The sequence below is a fragment of the Mirounga leonina genome, unplaced genomic scaffold, assembly GCF_011800145.1.
Source record: "Mirounga leonina isolate KUSES-001 unplaced genomic scaffold, KU_Mleo_1.0 Mir_115, whole genome shotgun sequence".
Lineage (NCBI taxonomy): Eukaryota > Metazoa > Chordata > Mammalia > Carnivora > Phocidae > Mirounga > Mirounga leonina.
Genome location: NW_023270268.1, coordinates 13,329,826 through 13,352,913, shown reverse-complemented (window position 1 = coordinate 13,352,913; position 23,088 = coordinate 13,329,826). Strand labels below are relative to the sequence as shown.

Genomic DNA, 23,088 nt, shown 5'->3' with positions numbered 1-23,088 from the left:
CCAAACTGAGCTCAACTTTAGCTAATGAAGAACAAACATTTATAAATACCAACCATGGTGAATCTATCCTGTTTGAACTGAGACAGTAGAAAATGTCAGTTCTGTCGTCTGCTTGAATCTATCCAAATTATTGCTTTCAAAAAAATTAGTTCAATGTCACATCTATCTAAGGCTTTGAAGTTTATGGTGAAGAAGTGTCTGGATCACAATGGAAAAATGAACTTAGTACTTTTTACTCTAGGCTAACTTACAAGAATAAAAATGCCTATTCTTCTTTCAGAACCGTCTGGCATAAGTCTACAATTTGTTATTACTACTGCCCTATTGCTTTTTTAGCAGTCCAATATGAAATTCCATCACTTGCAAATATGAGTGTGGATGGTAGGAAATAATCACTCCCCACATACAAAATCTCATCTTTCCAGTGCCCTTTTCAGTACGAGCTGCTGTGTAAAAGCCTCTTGGATTGTTTTATTTGAATAAAATGTATTTTCTTGGGAGGGGCATGGAAAAAAATGTTTTCTATAGCACTAGTTTGCCAGCTGTTGTATATGGGCATTTGGTATTAAGTGATACAGAAACCTTATCTTATTACACTAGGAAATGAATCTAATGTGAAGGATATGGTGGTATTACAATAAAAATGACTAATAACTTACTAATCTTGTGCTATAGTGTTACCCTGAGGATAGCGTTCATGGTTCTGTCTCTAACAATATTGCCTGTGGACATGAAAGACGAGCCAGGACTGTTGATTTCAGTGAGCAAATAGGATTTTGTGTGGTTTTCTTCAGTAAAAAACATTCTACCCTGGGGTTATTGATATATTCATGTTATTTTTATTGTCAATGAAATAAGATTTCACCATATTACTACTGACTGCCAAATCCCCTGAAGATGACTTTCCTGCAGGCGAAGTCATGTCCTATTAGTGACCTAGACGTGCATATTCTGAACTTCTGGAGCCCACTTGCTTTAAGTGCCAGAGAACCAAGTAACTCTTTGCATTCCTTAAAAATACTAAGTTTTTCAAAGGCCAGCTTAGAGTTCTATAGATAGATCATACTAAGTTAACTCTCTTAGCCACTGTGGCATTTGGTGTTTTGTTCAAATGAAATCTCTCCAGAAGCAACTAGTTCATATTCCTAAGACAAGGTTTCTCATCCTCAACACTACGACATGGTGGACCAGGTCATTTTTCGTGTGGGAGCTGCCCTGTATTGTAGAATGTTTAGCAAAATCCCAGACCTCTGTCCACTAGATGCCAGTAACAGCCCACACACTGACAACCGAAAATATCTCCAGATCCTGTCACCAAAAATGTTCCCTGAGGAGCAAAATCACTTCTAGTTTAGGACCACTGGACAAATTATAAAAGGAACACTTACCATGCACATAATACTATGTGAATTTTAGCAAAAAAATTATGTGTGTGTGTGTGCGTATGTGCATGTGTGTGTCTTAAAAGAGTAAACTATTCCCAGGAAAATGGTTTAAGAATTCATTCCCAGTTTTCTATAATAGCACTTTCAAGGCATAATGCATATATTATGAGATATAAAAACATAAAGTCACATATTTAGGATTACCTAAGCTTTGTTATTATGGCTAAAATGTTCTGTCAATTTTCTCTTTCCTGTTCCCCAATAATACCTATGCCTAAAGCATCCATTTGGATGTTGTTTTGTTTTGTTTTGTTTTTTTAATGTCATGGCCATGTGGGAGTGTTTTTAAAACCCTAACAGATACATGGCAGGGACTGAGAAAAAGTGGAGGGATTGGGAAACTCATCCTACAGTTCTCTCTCATAGAGCCTGGCCTGATGCATTTTCTTTAGATATGGTACCCCTATGCCTCAGACGCAATAGCAGCCTTTCTTGTCATGGTTTAAGCAAGGGTTTCCCTGTAAATTCATCCAGTTTATGTTTGGATTTGGGAAGAACTTATTTCAGACTACCAGAATTAGGGGATCAAGATGGTGTGCTGAGTCTCTTCTTCCCAGTACATTGTCCATTCTAAATAACTCTGTGACTTGAGTGGCAGTACTGGAACTTGCTGGTAAGGACGAAATATCATTCTTGTGTGCTCGATAGGATTAGAGCATATAGAAAAAAAATGCATTAAATTTTCCCCCAAGGGTTCCCTTTGTAAGTATCAGTTTAGTTGGCTGGTTTCTTTATGTTTCTTCTCCATTTTCCCCATAAAATTTCCTGTAAACTCTGCCTGTCAATCCAGTTCTCGTTGCCTTCACTTTTAATACTTCATTTGGTACATTTTGCAAAGTAAACAAGCCACGCTCAAGTGAGATGCATGATTCATTCCATTGATGGGAGAGGCTGAAACTGGATTTCTAATAGAAGTTAAACCACCACATAGTGAATAAGAAAGACTGTTTGTGGAGTGATCATGGAATAGCCGTGGTGGAATGGGGTCATTATGAGCCCCAAATAAGTCTTTTTGTTCACTTCCACATAAATAAGATCTGTCAAGGATAAGACCTAAAGGGGATTTTTAAGTGCAAATCATGATTTTTGTAGAAAGGACTCTTTTTCCCTAGTTGCTAGTACTGTCGCATGCTTAGAAAGCAAGCATTGATTAAGCTTCCACTGAACATTTACTAACATGTAATGTTGGCCTCTCTTTGGGTTCTCACCTATCAGCTTTCTACTGGCTCAGGAACCCATCTTCTGTGCTCCCACCATCTTGGCATTGGCCGTCCTATACTGAAATCACTACTTATTTCCCTAAGCTTCTTTGCATTCATTCATTCATTCAACCTATGGTTCTTAAGTATCTATTATGTCCTAGGCTCTATTCTAGGCAATAAAGCCAGTGTGTCCTCAATTTTGTCAAAGCTGACATCCAGAGGGAGAAGGTAGTCAATAGTACCTTGTATTAGTCAGCTCCACCGCCATAACAAAATACCATTGTTTAGGTGGTTTTAAACAACGAAAATTATTTTTCTCACAGTTCTGGAGGCTAGAAGTCTAAGATCAAGGTCTGGCTAACTCAGTTTCTGGTGAGGACTCTCTTCCTGGCTGGTAGATGACTGACTTCACACTATGTCCTCACCCAGCCTTTTGGAGAGCAAGTTCTCTAGTGTCCCTTCTTATAAGGACACTAATTCTATCAGATTGGGGCCCCACGCTGTTGACGTCATTTAACCTTAATTTCTTCTAGAGAGGTTCCATCTCTAAATACAGACACATTGAAAGGAGTTCAACATACGCATTTTGGAGGGACATGAACATTCAGTCTATAACATACATACAGAAATTTTTAAAAATCACTACTTTTGATGGTGATAAGAATGATGAAAAACAATAAATCACAGGAGAAGAATAGAGAGCAAATGGGGTGGAGATGGTGGTTGCTACTTTAGCTACAGACCTCTCTGAAGAAAAGATAAGTGAGTGAGACCAATAATGAGAAAGAGGTAGCCTTAGGGAGATTTGTGGAAATAAGCATTGTAGGTAGAGAGAATTATAAGTTTAGTGGCCCAAGACAGAAGTCAGAATGACAGAATCATGCAACAGAAGAAGATGAGTGTGGCTGGAACCTGGCTGGCTGATTTAGAGGAGTCGGAGAAAATACTAGAAAGGTAGGTGGTAGCCTGTTTGTGCTAGCCAATACCAGGAATGAAAATTTTGTTTTCATTGCAATGAAAAGCCATTGGAAGATTTTAGGCTGATTAATGTACAGATAAGATACAATTTAAGTGGCTCAACAGAGACACTCTACTATGTAATGTTTTAGAATCTTACCCATCTTTGGTTCACATAGTAAATGATCGATAATTCTTTTTAAGTGAAAGATGGATGTTTGCTTACACAGTAATTGATTTTATTTAGAAGTTGGGTTTATTAGGTATAATCTACATAGAATATATGTTTACTCTTTATAGTGTCCAAACCTGTGAGTTCTGACAAGCACACAGTCATAGAACCACCAGACAATCAAGACAGAACAGTTACATCACTTCCCAAAATTCTGTCATGCATCCTTATAGTCGGTTCCATCCCCCAAACTCAGCCTTCAACCTCCACTGATCTGTATAGTTTCTTTCTTAATAGTTTTGCATTTTTCATGTTGTGATATAAATGGAATTATAAAATATAGAGTCTTTTGAGCCTGACTTCTTTCATTTAGCATAATTCACTTAAGTTTCATCATGTTGAATGTATTGGTAGTTCTTTCCTTACTGCTTAGTAGTGTTCTACTGTACAGATGTACCACAGTTTGTTTATCAATTTAGTTGAAGGATATTTGGCTTGTTTCCCATTTTTGGCAAGTCCAATCAATAAAGCTTCTATAAACATTTGCTTTAAGGTTTTTGTGTAAACATAAGGTTTCATTTATCTTGAGTTCATATCAACCACTGGGATTGTTGAGTTATAAGGTATGTGTGTGTTTAACTTCCTAAGGAATTGGCAACCTGTTTTCCAAAATGACTATACCATTCTGCATTTCCACCAGCAACAAATGAGAAGCCCACTTTCTCTGAATCCTTGCCAGCACTAGGATTGTCTTCTTGTTTTCTTTTTCTTCTCTCTCTTTTTTTTTTTTTTTTTTGCCATTCTAATATGTATGCAGTCAATATCATTTCTTTTAAACTGCACAACTGGGGGCGCCTGGGTGGCTCAGTTGGTTAAGCGACTGCCTTCAGCTCAGGTCATGATCCCAGGGTCCTGGGATCGAGTCCCGCATCGGGCTCCCTGCTCTGCGGGGAGCCTGCTTCTCCCTCTCCCACTCCCCCTGCTTGTGTTCCCTCTCTCGCTGTGTCTCTCTCTGTCAAATAAATAAATAAAATCTTTAAAAAAATAAATAAATAAACTGCACAACTGTAAACTTAGAGGTCTGATGGGTATGGATAGTAAGGATGTAATGTGTAACAGAGTAACTCTTTTCAGCTGCAATTTTTTAACCAAAAGAGTGTGACCTTATAATCCTTGTTGAGAGCTAGATAAAGTAAATTTAAGACTACAGTCCCCCAATCCCTGCTTGAAGATTTTTCAGACTCTAAGATTAAAGAATTTCCCTCATTGAATCCTGGAAACCTTGAAATCTGGTTCTCCTACATTCAGGGGTAGTCTTTGTAGAATGCTTCTTTAGAATGGTAACCCATGAGAGTCTCTATTCAAAATATCAGTGACCTCTGAGGGGTGAAGTTTTTGACCCCCAAACTCCAACTTCAGTGATGCTATTAAAAAAAAAATCAAAAGTAGTAGTTGATTTTTGCTAAGAGTACGGCAAAGTGAAATTATGATTTTGTTACCACTGAAACCCATTTTCCCAATCTATCCTCACATCAGTGAAGCAATCCATCAAAGGCAACCTGTTTTTTTCCATTCTGTGGCTGGCCACTCTGGCCTTTTACTTACCAGTGAGACAGGAGGGAAGAAACATGATTTGAAAATCTGACAAATTTGAGCTTTAGGTAGCTTGTGAACTCTATAAGGTATAGTGTGAGCAAAGATGGCTGTGTCAGTGATTTAAGTACCTAGAAGCTGCCCTTTGAAAGATCTGTAGAAAGATCTGATTTGTGAAACCCTGATCTTGCCCAGTATCATTTTATAATTGTTTGACGAAGGGCTCTGAAAGACTCAGAAACTCAGTGCTTTTCACCGAGTCTACAGGAGTACATATCACAGAGCTCTAGAATCTCCTTGATTGAATCCAGAAAATACTCCTATCCCCAGCTAGACACAAATCACAAATTATCCACTTCCTCCTCTTTTCAGGAAGAAAATACTTAGCTTAGTTTCCGCATGAGTCCATGGACTTCTGCCTAGCACAAATCATATAGAAACTCTCTAGGAGCTGACCCTATTCTCTTAAATGGAGAGATAAATGCAATTTGTGTACACGTAACATTGGCCACCTTTATAAAGCTTGTTGCTCTCATTTTGCCTTTCCCTCAAAGAGCTTTAGCATTGCCTAAAAAGAAGAAGAAAAGAAAAACGAAGAAAAAAATAATGCTCATGGCTTTTCTGCCCCTGTTGATTAAACATCCTATTACACTCACCTGGCATAAGAGATTTTGTGCAGCCAATTTTATAAGATGACTCAAAGTTGTCGTTTTGTTCAGAACGATTTATATCTCTTAGTAGAATCAAATGCTATAAATCTCCTGGATGCTCCTGTTCACAGTTGGTGGAAAAACACAAGGATGGACTCTGTCTTTCCCAGAGGTGCTTGGTAGCATTTGATTAGCAGCCAGGCATGCAGCAGCTTCATGAATCGTCTTTTTTTGTTTTCTGTTTGCAGATTTTATTCTTCACCGTACAGTATTGCAACCAACCGCATGATTCCACAGACATCTATCACGCCATTCATTGCTGCTTCCCCTGTCTCCACATACCAGGTATGTCCGATTTACCTGCACCCGAGGAGAGGTCTTTCTGGCCAATGGTAGACTATCTCGAGGCAAAAGGGACACTGTAGAATGTTTTTTAATTATCCTCAAACACATCAGTCACATCTTCATGTAATAATACTCAAGTTTTAGCCCACACTGTGAAGGGCTTGTTTGCATCTATTTGAGTACTAAAGTCCACCGTGTTCTTCATTTTTCCGGCTGAGTTTTTATGATTATGCTCCTTTCCAGCCAACATTAATTAGTGCAGCCTTCTTGCCACTGAGAACCTACTTTGGTGGTTGTCGGTTATTTGGGTTGTCATGTTCCCTGTTGTGTCTTCTCTACAAGCACACGTCGGGCATTCCCCTCACTCACTCCAGGATATTTTATCATTGTCTTCTCATTTTGTCACAGTTTTCCTGTGTGTCCATGTACGTTTACATGGACAGATGTTAAATCATTTTCCCCAAGAGATAGGGAGGACTCTCAAAGTGGTAAAACGTTATTCCTGCTTCCTGCTCTTACTTCATTCTCAGTCCCGAAGAGGTCAAAAGAGACCTCACGGGTTCCACATGTCGAAAAACAAAAAAAGCCAAGACTCAATGTATGTCCTAAAGCAGGTGTTGTAGCCAGTCAGTTCTAAGTACACAGGTGGATTAAAATAGTCATACTTCTCCCTCAAAAAATACTCCTTGTCTTATGCCTATGAGTTATCGAATGTGCTATTACTCCCTGCTTCTCTTTACCTCAAATTGTTCTTCAGACAATTCTTCTAATTCTAATTAGACAGTGCCTATAGATGCTACATATAGAGGGTGCCTAGTGTCACTTTTCCCAACTTTGGAGAGAGAAAGAGTGAGAGAGAGTGTACGTGTGTGCATGCATGTGTTTCTCTGTATTTTGCAGATGGTGGGGGTGGATGTTTTACGATGGGTAAAACTGTAATGTCGCTGATTGCTACTAATTCAGTGAAGTTTCACCTTATTCAACCATTACATAATTCATTTCAGGATGTCCCAGCTGTCAGAGCATCAAACTTGAGACTATCTACATTTTTCCTTAAATGATTCCCCCTGAAGCAGATCATTTTCATTCTTTTTCTGCACTTAGGTTCTTGATACATGTCGGTGGGTGAACTGAATAGACTTTCATGTGAATTGCATTTGAGGGTCTCAGAATGGATGATTTCTTAATTGCCTTTTCTTGGGACCCATGAGGCTACGTGCAGGTGCTGTTCCGTTTTTGTTTTTCCTGCAGGCCTGCCTGGTTGTAACGTGTGTTTTTGTTTTGTTTTGTTTTTTTGGTGTGTGTGTGGTTTTTTTACGCATTTTTTTAAAAATCCAGGCCTATGTTTCAGCCAAGACCACCCAATGAGCCCCAGTGTAGAGCACTTTGGTGACATGAATAAAATATCCACAGAAAAGTGATTTCACTTGGGAGGGCTCATAAGTGGAACTTAACTCTAGCTCCTTTTTTTCAAAAAAGGAATCAGAGCAATTTCCTCTGTTGTTGATTCTCGCCTTTCACCACTTTCTTTTTTAACCTAAAGTGCATTGGCGATTTTGTTAGTATGAGCGTATTCAAAACAAAGTGTTCAGGGTTCTCTGTGTGACAATCAGCCCTTACAAGCTGACTTTCTCATTTGGCTGACAAGGCACATTTCTGAACAGTTGGTTGGCTCAAATTCTCATTTTTATTTGCCATACCGATTACCATGAAAGAAAAAAAATCACAAACTTGTTTAACTTGAGTTTAACCCAAATCATTCCCCCAAATTTCTGATTGATCTCTTTACTTCTTCCCCCAACTTTGACCACTTGGACTTATTTCCAAGATGGGATCACTTGAGAATTTGAAATTAGAACCAATGACAGAGAAAGAGGAAGTCTTAGCTGTCAACTCTTCGTTACTTACTTCTACCCTGGGAGTTGACCTCTAACTAGCAGGTCCCTGAGGCTTCCTAAGACTCCAGCCTCTGACACCAACCTCAAATTATGCTCCAAGGCCCAGCCTGGTCCATGTGGGCACTGCAGCCAGCACCGGTGAAGTAGGAATTTGCTTACATTTTACCATGTTTTGGGGACCAAATTAACTAGGTCCAAGAATTCCCTTTCTATCCTTAGTTCTGAGCACTAATTAGCTATAAAGTCAGATGGACTCCACTTTCTTATGACCTAGTGTGACTCCACTGAACGCAAGAACCAAGTTCTCTCTGTGATTGCTTTGTGCTAATAAATGCTGTTTGATGCATAGGTCCAGAGTACTTCATGGATGCCTCATCCGCCATACGTTATGCAACCAACAGTAAGTGTTCTCAGTCACCTGAGGCTAAATATTTCTATTATCCAAGTGCAAGCTTTTGTAATGCATAGAAGCTTTGGGGTAAAGCTTTTGTTATATTCCATACCTCTTTCAGGCAGCCATATTTTCCAGATGAAAAGCTGTTCCTGAAATTCTACAAAAGCATGTACAATAGATAGATGGTAGAGTTAGAGAGAAAGAGAGAGAGGTGAAAGAAAGAGAAAGAGAGAGATGAGAGAGAGATGAGACAGAGAGAGAACAAACTTTGGAGGAAATAGCAGTCAACCTCCTAGCTGGTGTCTACCATTTGTTATGAATGGGAAATTTCTACTTCATGCAGGAATTCTGAACTCTGGACAACTAAATCCACTTATAGGGAGAAAGTCTGTTTTACTTCTCCTGTAATGCTTATTCTCTTTGGATGCAGTTGGATGTGCTTTGGGGGCAATTTTTAGTATCATGCCCAAGCGTTGACTCAAAGCAATATATTTGAAACATGAAGATAGTTGTGTACTAATAGATGAAGATATATATAGATAGAAAGCAAGGTTGCTAGATACTTTTTTTTTTTAGGTTAAATAATTAGGGCCATTCTCTTTTTTTCTTTAGTGGAAAATCTCTTCTAAAAATATTCAAACTCTATTTTCTACTTGCTATATTTCCCATTTTGTGGCACAATATTATTTAAATCCCAAGGGAAAATATTACATATTTCATTAGAATCTAGACTGAAGGCTAATGATTCCATTTATCTTTGTCTAGGTTTTCCAGGTTTTCTACCTCTGTAGAAGTATAAGATCGAGTGATTTCAATAGCAATATATATTCGTGAGAATGGGAAGCAGGGGGGTAGAGAACTAGACAGAAAGTCATGTGACGAGGTCTGTGGACTACTCTCCTGAGCATGCTCACATCTGTGCTTTGTTTCCTTTTCTGTCACTATATTAATGGGGCTATTGGAAGGATCAAATGAGAGCATATGTGAAAACAGTTTTTAAAGTATGACATGCTATACATTATTATTGACATTATCCTTCTTACTATAGAATGTATTAGTTGTACAAGGAAAAAGCAATGCTACATTTTAACCCATTTAAAAACTAAATATCAATAAGTTAGCACACATTAAAGACCAGGGAACTAAATTCAGAGGCATCCATTTCTTGGAGTCAAAGGATCATAACACCTGGTTTTCATATTTGAGCTTTGTCCATTTTTTTTAAAAAGAAGGAACATTCTGCATTGCTCTTAATGTTTAGATTGTTTTTTATTTAAAGAATAAAATATATATAGCTTAGAACACAGAACTTTAGACCATATTTTTCAAATGCCTCTATTTACTCTTATTTACACACCTCGGGGGCTTCCTGAGTTCCTCTGGTCTATGTTCTGTAAATCATATCAACATACAATGAATCCAGGCTACACTTTCATATCCAAGTCATGAGATAAAATACAATATACACTGCCAAGCCAATATATAGCACAGACTGAGCCGACACAGGGAAAGAGAAGTTCGGCCAAGTTCTAAAGTGGAGACTTTCTAGAAGGGAAAAAATACCTTATAAAAAATAATATCTTCATATCCAGGGCACTAATGATAGCTTATTCCTCACACCGAGGTGACAGATCATCTCATCGTGGCCAAAGGGAATGCACATCTGCAAAAATCCAAATATTTTCCCAGATGTCAAAATATGTAAGATTCTACCAGTACTTCTAAAACTGTGAACAGAAGGGAAGATGTTTGTATGTGTCTTTACTTCAACTGTCACTCAGGACATTAGCAAAATTTTTCTTCCTCCTCCACCCCAGCATGGCTTCAGCCCCATTTTTGGATGTATTATTTCTCATACATCTTTCTCCAGCAATAGCTCTGTGCGTGTGTGTGTGTGTGTGTGTGTGTGTGTGTGTGAATTTATCCCCTTGGATATTCCTTGCTATGGCTACTGCTCACTGATATCTTATCACTCACTTCCTGTGACTAGACAGTGCATCATGTTTGAGTTTAGGTTACTCGGTTTAAAATACAATATTTGTGGCTGGGGCAGATTCCTGGAAAAAGGAGTGCCTGGGCCACCCACCACTTTGTTGTCTTTAACATGGAATAATTGGCTAAACAGTGTCATGGAAACAGAGTTTGTGCCATCAATCTTTTCCCTGAAACAGTCTTGCTAGTTGTCTATATTGCATAAATAACCTTACCCAACCAGTCTTAATTTCATCATCAAAATGGGAGTTAAATTAGTCACTGTACGATTAAAATACAAAATAAATAAGAAATGATAAAATACAAAAATACTTAAGCAATCTAAGGCAGGTAAAACAAATACCTGGATCTGAGAAGAATGAATGAATGACGTGATGATTAATGGCATGAGTCGCTGGTTAGGCTCTTTGAGACAGGAAACCTTTCTGTTATGCAACTCTGGGCAATTAAACTTTCTGAGTCACAGTTTCCTCATCTGTAATATACACATACTAATGCCTAAATAATTATGCACTTTCTTCATTAAAGGAAATAAGGTATTAAAGCTCCTAAAATTGAGCCTGGCAAATAGCAAACACTCAGCAAATCACTATTGTTATTACTTAGTAATATGAGTACACTGAACATTATACTTGAGATTAGCCCAATTATATAACATGAGAGTTGGTATAGAAGAAAGTTGAGAATAAGCAATAATCACCTATTTCTACCACATCTGTACTATTTATTTAACTTACTTTGCTAATGAGTTTTTGGAGATAGCCCTATGGCTATAAATAAGACAAATTGCTTAGACTGGTACATTTTTCATTTACTTACTAAACCATTCAATACCTAAGCCAGGAAAAAAAGGCCTATTGGCTACCTCCTTTATGTTAATAATTAGAACCTACTTTACAAGTAAATTCAAGGTGTACACTATCTACATATCTCGAATACATTGCCCATAATTCTGATTTGCTTACAACTGTTCTCCTCTCTCATGTTTTCTCCCCCGCCATTTTGAGAAAATCTCATGTATAAGCTCGAAGTGTAAACCTGTTTCTCCCCCATCACTGTGAATGCACACTGACTCCTACACTAGAGCCAGAAGCCCTTCAGGTTTTCTCTCAGGCCTGACTCAAAGGACTCCAAGATTTCAACTGGGCTTGTATCCAAAGAGACTTCAGGAAAGTCTTAAAGTAGAACACTTTGCCTCTGGTCTTTACCAGGGTAGACGAATGGTTAAAATGGGGGTGGGGGGAGGAGACAGGTAAGGATTAGCAAGAGAGAAATGAAATGATGGGAAGAAGGAAAAGAAGTAGGCAAGGGACGAGAGAACAGAAATAGTAAGCCTAAAGTTGAAGTGTGCCATTTAAGTTTGTTTCTTTAGAGATTTAATTTTAAGTTGTGTTGTATTATACTTTGTAGATTTAGAAAAAGATTCTGAGAGGCTTTTCACTTTTTTTTTTTTTAATAGAGGGAGAGAGGGTGGTGAGGGGGAGAGGGAGAGAGAGAGAATCTTTTTTTTTTTTTTTAAAGATTATTTATTTATTTATTTGAGACAGAGAGAATGAGAGACAGAGAGCATGAGAGGGAGGAGGGTCAGAGGGAGAAGCAGACTCCCTGCCGAGCAGGGAGCCCGATGCGGGACTCGATCCAGGGACTCCAGGATCATGACCCGAGCCGAAGGCAGTCGCTTAACCAACTGAGCCACCCAGGCGCCCGAGAGAGAGAATCTTAAGCAGGCTACACACCCAGTATTGAGCCCCACATGACACTCCATCTCACCACCCTAAGATCATGACCTGAGCCGAAATCAAGAGTCCCACGCTTAACCTACTGAGCCACCCAAGCACCCTGAGGCTTTTCACTATTAAGGAAGAGGGGAGAAATTCTCCTTGACTGCGTTATAACTATCATCCTGGTATTTGTGCAAGAAAACAGTTCTCTGTCAGTTAGTGGACTCTGGGACCTTATCAGGTCCCCTGGAAAGTTGTCAAACCCCACTTAGGACAGCAAGAACATTTCTTTTTTTTTTTTTTTTTTTTTTGCGAGAGAGAGAATGAGAGAGAGCACGAGAGGGAGGAGGGTCAGAGGGAGAAGCAGACCCCCCGCTGAGCAGGGAGCCCGATGCGGGACTCGATCCCGGGACTCCAGGATCATGACCCGAGCCGAAGGCAGTCGCTTAACTGACTGAGCCACCCAGGCACCCCAGCAAGAACATTTCTGTTCACACTTTGTCACTGTTCCCCTGAACAGACACTGAGGAGAGAGAACTGTTAGATGACTTTAGGAACTCACTTTTTGCTGTGAGGAAGCAAAAATGCTGACTTTTGTCAGTGCAATCGGTTATTCATTGCACCTTCTCAATGCAGACTTCTGTACTGTACTTTGAAATTCCCCATCACACTGACAGAATTTTAATAGATGATGGATTGCACCAAATATCTACTCTGCATAGCATCATGTTACATTGGGATCTTATATGAATGCACAATTGAAACTCCTGTGTTGCAATACATTGGATATTTTGTTAAATCTGTGCTGACAAGGCGAAAAGATGATAGTTCCCAAGAAGAAGCATAGTCCTATTCCCTTAAATTATATTTAGCCTCATTTGAATCATAAATCTTCTGTTCTTCATATGGTTAGCATTATATTATCTCAAGGAGAAAGGTCAGCTTTCATTTTTACTTAATTACAAATCAGTTATCTAATTACAGTAGTCTAAGAAATGCAAGATGCCCTATTGAATCATTGGATGGTTTGTTGCCATGCATGGTTAAATTACGACTCTTATGATTAATAAACTTTAAGTTTATAGCTAAAGAGTAAATATAAACTCCCCCTCTACAACAAGGCTGTTCAGGAAAGCTCCAGAACATTTGATTTGGTCATTCCTTATCAGGAAACAGACAAGGCCTAGAGGCTTAGTTTTAGAGGTTGTATCCTACAAATTTATAGGTGTGTTTTCTGTAAAAGCCCATCACCTAATTTGGAAAGAATATTGAAATCATTTGAATTCTGTTCAGAAAGCAAGGTTTTTCAGATATTATCCTTTTACTTCAACGCTTGAGCTGAGCAAAAATCCTTAAATCTCATAGCTTCATTAGCAAAGTAATAAAGTCAAAATGCTTTGGCTATCAAAAGAGTTGACTTGGTAAATATATATCTACAGGCCAAATCTTTTTTTAACTACATAGCAAAAACAAAACGACAGTGACTCTAACCTATTTATACTATTTCTACTGGAAGATAATTCAAATGAGTGAGAATAACCTTAGGAGAAGCATGTTCTTTAGAGCATCACCTCCTTTTAAATATACTGCTGGGGTGAAGTGAATATGAACAAAACCATTTCCACAGAAAGCCTCTTAGACCTTGACTACTGTAAAAAAAAAAAGTAGTGCTGGCTTTCCATTGTTAAATATAACTTCAAAGTTCTACAATAAGTTTTCAATAGTAATCTAAAAAAACCCCATTAAACAATGAAACTCAAGGCTCATAATTCATAAGTGCAGAGAGCATAAAGGACTTTCCACTTAGGACCCCTTCACTTACCAATTCTACTCTCCAGAAATAAACCTAGTAAATAAATTTTTATGTCACATCCAGTCAATTTTTTATGCATACGGAAGTCTGTATGTACTTGTGTGTAAACATATATGTATTTTTAACATCTATTACAAGATCGCTCTACAAATATTGTATTGCTGCTTGCCTTACCTTTTCCCAATAATAGAATGTATTAGATGTCATTTCATGAATCACATATAGATCTATGTCATTTTTTTTAACACGTCACAATATGCCATTATATAAATGCACCAAAAGGCATTTAACAAATTTCCTAGTCACAGTTCTTTAAGCTGCTTCTAGTACTTGCTCATAAACTCAAGACTGTAATATTGAGCACTTGTGAGAAAATATCTGTAGGATAAATTGCTGGTACAAAAAGTATATCAAATTGCACTTCAAGTGAGAGTGTCTGTTTCTCCATGGCCTCAATTAACACTGGGCATTCTCAAGTTTCAAAGATTTTGTTAATGTGATAAATAGTGAACAGTATTTTGCTGATGTTTTACTATTATTTCTCTGAGTCCTAGACGAGTTGAGTTGCTTTTCATGTTTATTGACTATTTTTTCCCCCCTCGGAGCTCCAAGTTCATGTGTTTTGCTCATTTCTCTTTTGGGGTGTTGATCTCCTATTTTTTTAAAAGCTGTTCTTGCAATTAGTTAACATTGTCATAGACAATTTAGATGTTTTCTGTTTCCTTTTAATTTAATGTTTTGGTGTTCATCATGCAGGACTTTAGTATTTAGTATTATGTGTTTAGTATTTACCAGTTTTTCCCTTTAGAGCAAGGATCACCAAACTTTTTCTGTAAAGATCCAAGCATAAATATTGTCAGTTTTGTGAGCCGTATGGTCTCTCTCACACCTAGGCAGTGCTGTGGCTGGAGAGTGAAAGCAGCCATAGACAGTACATAAATGACTTGGCATGGCGGAATTTCAAGAAACTTTATTTCCAGAAACAGGTGAGGGCCACATTTGGTTTATAGGCTGTGTTTTGCCATCCCCTGCTTTAGAGCATCTGGACTCCCATGTGAAATACCTTATTAAATATAAGATTTAAAACACTATAGGTTAAAAATAAATAATAAAACACCCTATGTCTTTGTTTACTGTTTTTTGTTGTTACTTTGGTGTTTTTGAGTTTAATACCTTTTTTTAAATTGAGATATAATTGACATAAAATATTGTATCACCATAGGTTTTATTATTGTGTTTATAGTAAGTTTTATTTTCAAGTTTTGTTACTTTTGGAGTTTATTTTGCAATATGGTATGAGATTATGGTCCAAGTTTTTTCCCCAAATGGGCAACCAGTTGTCATAACAACTTCTGCCGTATAAATCATCTATATTTTCTCCACTGATGTAAAATTGTATTTCAATTTTAATCATACAATAACTCTCTTTATATCTGGTGTATTTCTGGAATCAATTTTGTTCTGTTGATCTACTTTTTGACCATTACTCTAGTATTTTAATTATCACTTCATAATACCATATATATCGACAGGACTTAATCCCCAACATTATTTTTTGTTGTTGTTTCTCAAGAATTTTTCTAGCTAGTTTTTTGTTTCTCAAGAATTTTTCTAGCTATTTTATATTTCCAAATTAATTTTAGTAGCAGTTTGTCAAGTTAAAAAAGTCCACTTAAATTTTGATAGAGATCACTTTGAATTTATATATTAACTAATGAGAAATATAAAAATATGACATATGTACAATGAATTTTTCTAAAAAAAATAAGTCCTTCCATTTACTCAAGATTTTTTTACTTTCTCCCCTAGCTTTGTTGAGATAAAATTGACAAATAAAATTGTGAGACACATAAAGTAAGTGTTGTTGTGATTTGATAAATATATACATTATGGAAGGACTCTCACCATCTAGGTAATTAACATATCCATTATCTCACATATTTATCTTGTGTGCGTGTGTGTTAGAGAGAAAGCATTTTAGTTCATTCAGCAAATTTCAATTATATAATATAGTGTTATTACCTATAGTCATCATGATTTACTTAGATCCTCAGACTTTATTCATCTTATAGCTGGAAGTTTGTACTCTTTTACCAACCTCTCCATATTTTCCCCAAACCAACCCCCAATCCCTGGCAAACACTACTTTTCTATTCTGTGTTTCTGAGTTTGGGTTGTTTGATTGATTGATGTATTTATTCCTTTTAGATTTCACATATAAGTGATACCGTGCAATATTTGTCTTTCACTGCCAGGCTTATTTCACTTAGTATAATGCCCTCAAGTTACATCCATGTTGTCACAAATGGTAGGATTTCCTTCCTTCTTATGGATGAATAATATTCCATTGTATGTATATACAACAACTTTACCCCTTCATTCATAGACAGACACTTGGGTTGTTTCCATATCTTGGCTATTGTGATGTTGTGCAATACTGTAATGAACATGGGAGTGCAGATATCTCTTTGGGATCCTGCTTTCATTTCCTTGAATATATACCATAAGTGGGATTCCTGGATCATATGCAGTTCTAATTTTTATTTTTTGAGGAATCTTCATACTGTTTTCCATAATAGCTGCATCAATTTACTTTCCCATCAACAGGGCACAAGGGTTTCCTTTCTCTACATTCTCGCTAACACTTGTTATCTCTTGCCTTTTTCATAATAGTCATTCTGACAGGAATGAAGTGATATCTCATTATGTTTTGATTTTCATTTCCCTGATGATTAGAGATGTCGAGCACCTTTTCATGTGCCTGCTGGACATTTGTATTCTTCCATGGAAAAATACCCATTCAGTTGTTCTGCCCATTTTAAAAATCAGATTGTTAGGTTTTTCACTACTGAGTTGTATGAGTTCTTTACATATTTTGGATATTAACCCCTTATCAGATATATGATTTGTAAATATTTTTCCCCATTCTATAAGTTGCCTTTTCATTTTGTTGATGTTTTCCTTTTTTATGCAGAAGCTTTTTAGTTTGATGGAATCCTACTTGTTTATTTTTGCTTTTGTGCCTCTATTTTGGTGTCAAATCCAAAAAGTCATTTCCAAGACCAAGGTCAGGGAGCTTACCCCTTATGTTTTCTTCTAAGAGTTTTACAGTTTCAGGTCTTCTGTTCAAGTCTTAATCTAATTTGGGTTGATTTTTGTGTATGGTATAAGATAGGGATGCAGTTTCATTTTTGTTGCATGTGGCTATCCAGTTTTTGTAACATTATTTATTGAAGACTATTCCCCATTGTATATTCTTGACAACTTTGTTGTAAATTAATTGACCATATAGTGATGGGTTTATTTCTGGGTTCTCTAATCTGTTCTATTGGTCTATGTATCTCTTTTTATGCCAATCCCATACTGTTTTAATTACTATAGCTTTGTAATATAGTTTGAAATAAGGAAGTATATGTCTACAGCTTTATTCTTTTTGGTCAAGATTGCTTTGGCTATTCAGGGTCCTTTGTGTTTCTGTACAAATTTTATGATTATTCCCTCTATTTCTATAAAAAATGCTGTTGGAATTTTGATAGGGATTGCATTGAATCTGTAGATTGCTTTCAGTAGTATGGGCATTTTAACAATATTAATTCTTCCAATTCATGATCATGGAATAACATGCCATTTATTTGTGTCTTCTTCGATTTATTTCATCCCTGGTTAAATTTACTCCTAGGTGAAATTATTATTTTTGATGAAGTTGTAAATGGAATTGTTTTCTTAATTTCTCTTTCTGATAGTTTGTTGTTAGTGTATAGAAATGCAACTGATTTTTATATATTGATTTTGTATACTGCAACTTCACTGAATTTGTTTATTAGTCCTAACAGTTTTTGGTAGAGTCTTTAGAGTTTTGTATATTGATCAAGCCATTAGCAAATAGAGAGTTTTACATCTTCCTTTCTAATTTGGATGCCTTTTATTTCTTTTTATTGCCTAATTGCTCTAGCTAGGACTTTCAGTACTATGTTGAATAAAAGTGATGAGAGTGAGCATTCTTTTCTTATTCCTGAAAGCTTTTCACTGTTAAATATAATGTTAGCTGTGGCTTTCTTATATATGGCCTTTATTACGTTGAGGTGCATTTCCTCTAAACCTAGTTTGTTGAGAGGTTTTATCATGACTGGATGATAAATTTTATCAAATACTTTTTCTGCATTTGTTGAGATGATCATCTGATTTTGATACCTATTTTGTTAATGTGATGTATCACATTGATTAATTTGAAAATGTTGAACCATCCTTGTATTTGCATCTCTGAAATAAATCCCACTTGATCATGGTGTATGATCCTTTTAATATGTTGTTAGATTTGGCTACTACTTTGTTAGGAATTTTTGAATCTGTTTTCATCAAGGATATAGTCTATATTTCCTTTTCTTGTAGTGTCCTTGTCTGCTGTCATATCAGGGTAATACTGGCCTTGTAAAATAAGTTTGGAAGTACTCTTTCATCTTCTCATTTTTGGAAGAGTTTAGGAAAGATTGGTATTAATTCTTCTTTAAATGTGTGGTAGAATTCACTGATGAAATCATGTGGTCCTGTACTTTGTTTGTCGGGAGGCTTTTGATTACTGATCCAATCTCCTTACTAGTAAATGGTCATTCAAATTTCTATTTCTTGATGATTCAGTTTTCATAGGTTGAATGTTTCTAGGAATTTATCATTTCTTTTTGGTTGTCCAATTTTTTGTGTGCATAATTGATCATAGTAGTCTCTTATGATCCTTTGTATTTGTGTGGTATCAATTGTAATCTTTCCCTTTCATTTCTAATTTTGTTTGAATCCTCTCTCTTTTTTTTTTCTTGATTTGTCTAGCTAAAGGTTTGTCTATTTTGCTTATCTGTTCAAAAAACCAGATCTTACTTCTTTGATCTTTTCTGTTGTTTTGTTTCTATTTCATTTTTTCTGCTCTGATTTTCTTAACTTTTTTTCCTTCTACAAACTTTGGCCTTTGTTTGTTCTTTTTCTACTTCCTTGTGGTTCGAAGTTAGGTTGTTTATTTGAGCTCTTTCTTTTTTCTTAGTGTAGGCATTTATCTTTATGAACTTCCCTTTTAAATTACTTTTGTTGCATTTCATAAGTTTTGGAATGCTATATTTCCATTTTCATTGGTCTCAAGATTTTTTTTTACTTCTCTTTTAATTTCTTCTTTGACTCATTTTTGTTTAGTAACATACTGTTTAATCAAGAATTATTTTATGTCTTTTGAGTCCCTTAATGGAGAAGTAAATTTTCCTCCATATATGCTCTTTACATTTCTCAAATGTTTTATTTGGCATTTTAATATTTTTGTTATTATTATACTTACGAAAATTTTAATGATATTTTCTTATTGATCACTTTGGTGTATTGAAAAATAATCCATTTTTGCATACTAATATTAGAAATTTAAATTAAAAACATATTTTAGTTATTCAAAAGCATTGTTGAAACTTAGAACATATGAATGAATGAAATATTCTATTTTATAGAATATCAAAACACCAATTTTCTCTTACCCAGAGATTATTCCAGTTAATATTTAATAATATATCTTTTCAGACCTCTGTCTGTATCAATATTTGTATCTCCTTACTCATCTAATCTATACGTGATACACACATACACACACACACATTTATGTATGTGTTATCTTTCACTAAAAGAGATCACACAATACATGCTATTAAAGTACAATTTTCAGCTAATAATTTACTCTTTCCCATGCCAATGAATTTTTATCTTCCCTAATTAAATTTTCTCAACAATAAAAAAAATGCCTTTATTAAAACTAGATTACCCGAATAAGGAAACAATTAATGACCACATATTTTATCTGGTTATTGTGTCCTTTAAGTCTCTTTTAATCTAGCAGGTTTTTTATTCTCTTGTGTTTATGGTTAGGTACTTTGCAGAGTGTCCCACCTTTAAGAAGGTTCATCTGCCCCATATATGAAATGATTTTATAGCCAACCATTTTTCTGATTTTTTCTGTTATTTCCAATAGACAATTTCATTGATTCTCGGGTTTCCCAAGCCATCAAAATAATTTCATTTCCCACCTCATTTCAATTATTTATATTTCACAATCCTTTTTTCACCCAATTGTATTGCAGTATATTCTTTGATTGATTCTTTATCTTAATGCAAATGCCGCTATAAAGTGTTTGTTTTTTTAATGTAAATATTGAATTTAATCAAAGTTCTTTTGAGAAAATATTGCTTTTAAAATTATTTTATCAATTTCACTTTATTAATGTATTTGTAATTAATTTTATTTAACTAATTTCAGTAAATATTTCTTAAGGTGGAACCATTCTATAATAAACTCCTTTTGGTCATGATGAAGCCATCTTAGAACCATACTTCTCAATTCTATTTATTAACATTTTATTTATTATTTTGCATCAGTCTTTATTAATGAAATTATTAAGTGTTATAATATTTTAGGTGTAAATTTTTGTCACATTTGAATATCAGAATTATAAGGGCTTTATAAAAATAATTTGGAATGATTCTATTTCTCTAAATTCTGGAACAATTTTAAGTATCATTATGTATAGCTACTTTTAAAGATTTAAAAGAAGTCAAATGTGAAATTATCTTGGTTTTGGGGAAGAGACATATTTATTCCACCAAACCAATTAAAAAAATAATTTATTACTCCTATCAGAGATGTTCTCAGGAGACTAAAACTATATTGCATTTAGGGCTTATAAACATCATGAATAATCATGAAGTGCTCTATCAGATTGTTCCATAGTTGACAGTTTAGTTGCTAAATGATCAAAACAATTGTATTTTGAAATGGCATGGTCTTAATCAAATTGACATTGTTAGTTATTCCATGACCAGTTGTTGATGTTTTAGGACATATATATGTTAAATTAAATATTGTGCAAATTAAAAATAATCAGTCACCAATGGTGTAATAAGAAATTTTCAGACATTAGCATGTTGCAGATCAATAACATGCAATTTTTAAGACTATTTGGAGTTTTTATATGACCCTCATTGTGGTGAAATTTGAGAAATACTTGAATACAGAATGCTCACTTGGCTAAGTTTTTCTTTTACTGAGCCCTAGCTGTACCATTCATTGACTCTGTGTTTCAGGAGATTGAGAACCTTGAATACAATGAGAAAAAAATCAACAAATAGGAACAAATACTCTTTTTTTTTTTACATTTTTAAAATTTTATTATGTTATGTTAATCACCATACATTACATCATTAGTTTTTGATGTAGAGTTCCATGATTCATTGTTTGTGTATAACACCCAGTGCTCCATTCAGTATGTGCCCTCTTTAATACCCATCACCGGGCTAACCCATCCTCTCACCCCCCTCCCCTCTAGAACCCTCTGTTTTTCAGAGTCCATCGTCTCTCATGGTTCGTCTCCCCCTCCGATTTCCCCCCCTTCATTTTTCCCTTCCTACTATCTTCTTTTTTTTAAAACATATAATGTAGGAACAAATATTCTTAAGCATTAAACATGTACAGAATATTCTTTTAGGTATTTTTGGAAATGAGGAAGGAGAAGAAGGAAGAATCCACCCTAAAGCATACAATCTAATTGTGGATATGTTTTATATACTTAGGATGATATAATTAAAAATCTGCAGCAGAGTCATAGGGTAGCTCTATTTTTAACTTCTTGAGGAACCTCCATACTGTTTTCCAGAGTGGCTGTACCAGCTTGCATTCCTACCAACAGTGTAAGAGGGTTCTGGGTGTTATGCATAACTGATGAATCACTGAACATTATATCAAAACTAATGATGCACTATATGTTGGCTAATTGAATTTAAATTTTAAAAAATCAGCAGAAAAGGTATTAAGGTTAGCAATTATACAACACTGAAAGTGACAGATAAGGACAGGGAGGAACAAAGACATAAATTTAAAGGATGGGTGGTGTTTATGAGGTTAAAGGAAAAGAAAGAGGGCATTTCAGGTGAAAATAACACAAAAATATTGGGGGGTGAGTTTCACGTTATTCCAAAGGGCCAAGAGGCAGATAGCCTGCATTAAGTGAAGGGTTTGTATTAGGGAATAAGGGAAAGATTTGATTGGAAAGGTAAATTGTAGTCTATTGAAGAACAACTTTTTATTTGTCAGTCTGGCACATTTTGCTACACATTTTTTATTAGCTTTATGGTCCCAGTGCTATTGTCTAGAGTTTAGGTTTACATTGGAGAAAGACTAAATTATGTCACTGAGGTATGTTAAAAAGTCATAATTTCCAGTGAAGTAATAGATGAATCAATCATGAATGGAAAAAATTTTAATTTTTTTGCATTATGAAAATGTCATTATACAAAGCCTCTGTACATCAAATCATTTTCTATCCATAGAAATAATTTTGGAGGTAATGGTCATCTTTCAAGTAGAGCTTCTGAAAGCTTCTTGGAAAAAACATTGCCTGATATCCAATATCCCTGCCTCCTATGCACAGGAGTGACTAGAGTAACTGATGAATCCAGAATCTTTTGAAATCCAAATGTGTGCTTGTGACCTGTCTTTGGCATGTGGTTTTCTATTATTTTACTACAGGCCTTTAAAAGGAAAGAATAGTTTGTGGAATAATGTATTACTTTTTTAGAACTGCAGGCACAGCCTTCTGAACGTGAGACTCACACAGCATCTAAGAGAAAAAGTTTCAGTCGTGCATGACCCCAGTGTGTCCTTAGATAGGACTTAGAATTTCTTCATCGCCGCATCATCAGGAAACCAGAATTTCCCAGTTCCTTTGTAAGAATACTGACAACATTATATCCTTAATAGCTATTAGCATATTAAATATAATTAAATGGAAACACAATGTTAAGTATCTAATCTGGTGAAGGCTTATTTTCTATGGATTATTTCTAGAGAAAGCAAGCACACAACTAAAATAAAATCCATGTCAGACTAGATA

The 23,088-nt window shown here is 35.7% G+C and overlaps 1 protein-coding gene across 13 annotated transcripts in view; it reads left to right on the top strand.

The window, feature by feature from the left end:
- Window positions 1-23,088, top strand: part of RBMS3 (RNA binding motif single stranded interacting protein 3) — a 739,797-nt gene that overhangs the window by 622,814 nt on the left and 93,895 nt on the right. For 9 of the 13 annotated variants that reach the window (XM_034993359.1, XM_034993406.1, XM_034993350.1 and 6 more), the window contains 2 exons: window positions 6,268-6,364; window positions 8,612-8,662. In XM_034993359.1, coding sequence (XP_034849250.1) covers window positions 6,268-6,364; window positions 8,612-8,662 — 148 coding nt within the window. The remainder of the gene's footprint in view (window positions 1-6,267; window positions 6,365-8,611; window positions 8,663-23,088) is intronic. The other 4 variants (XM_034993402.1, XM_034993409.1, XM_034993408.1 and 1 more) reach the window with 1 other exon arrangement.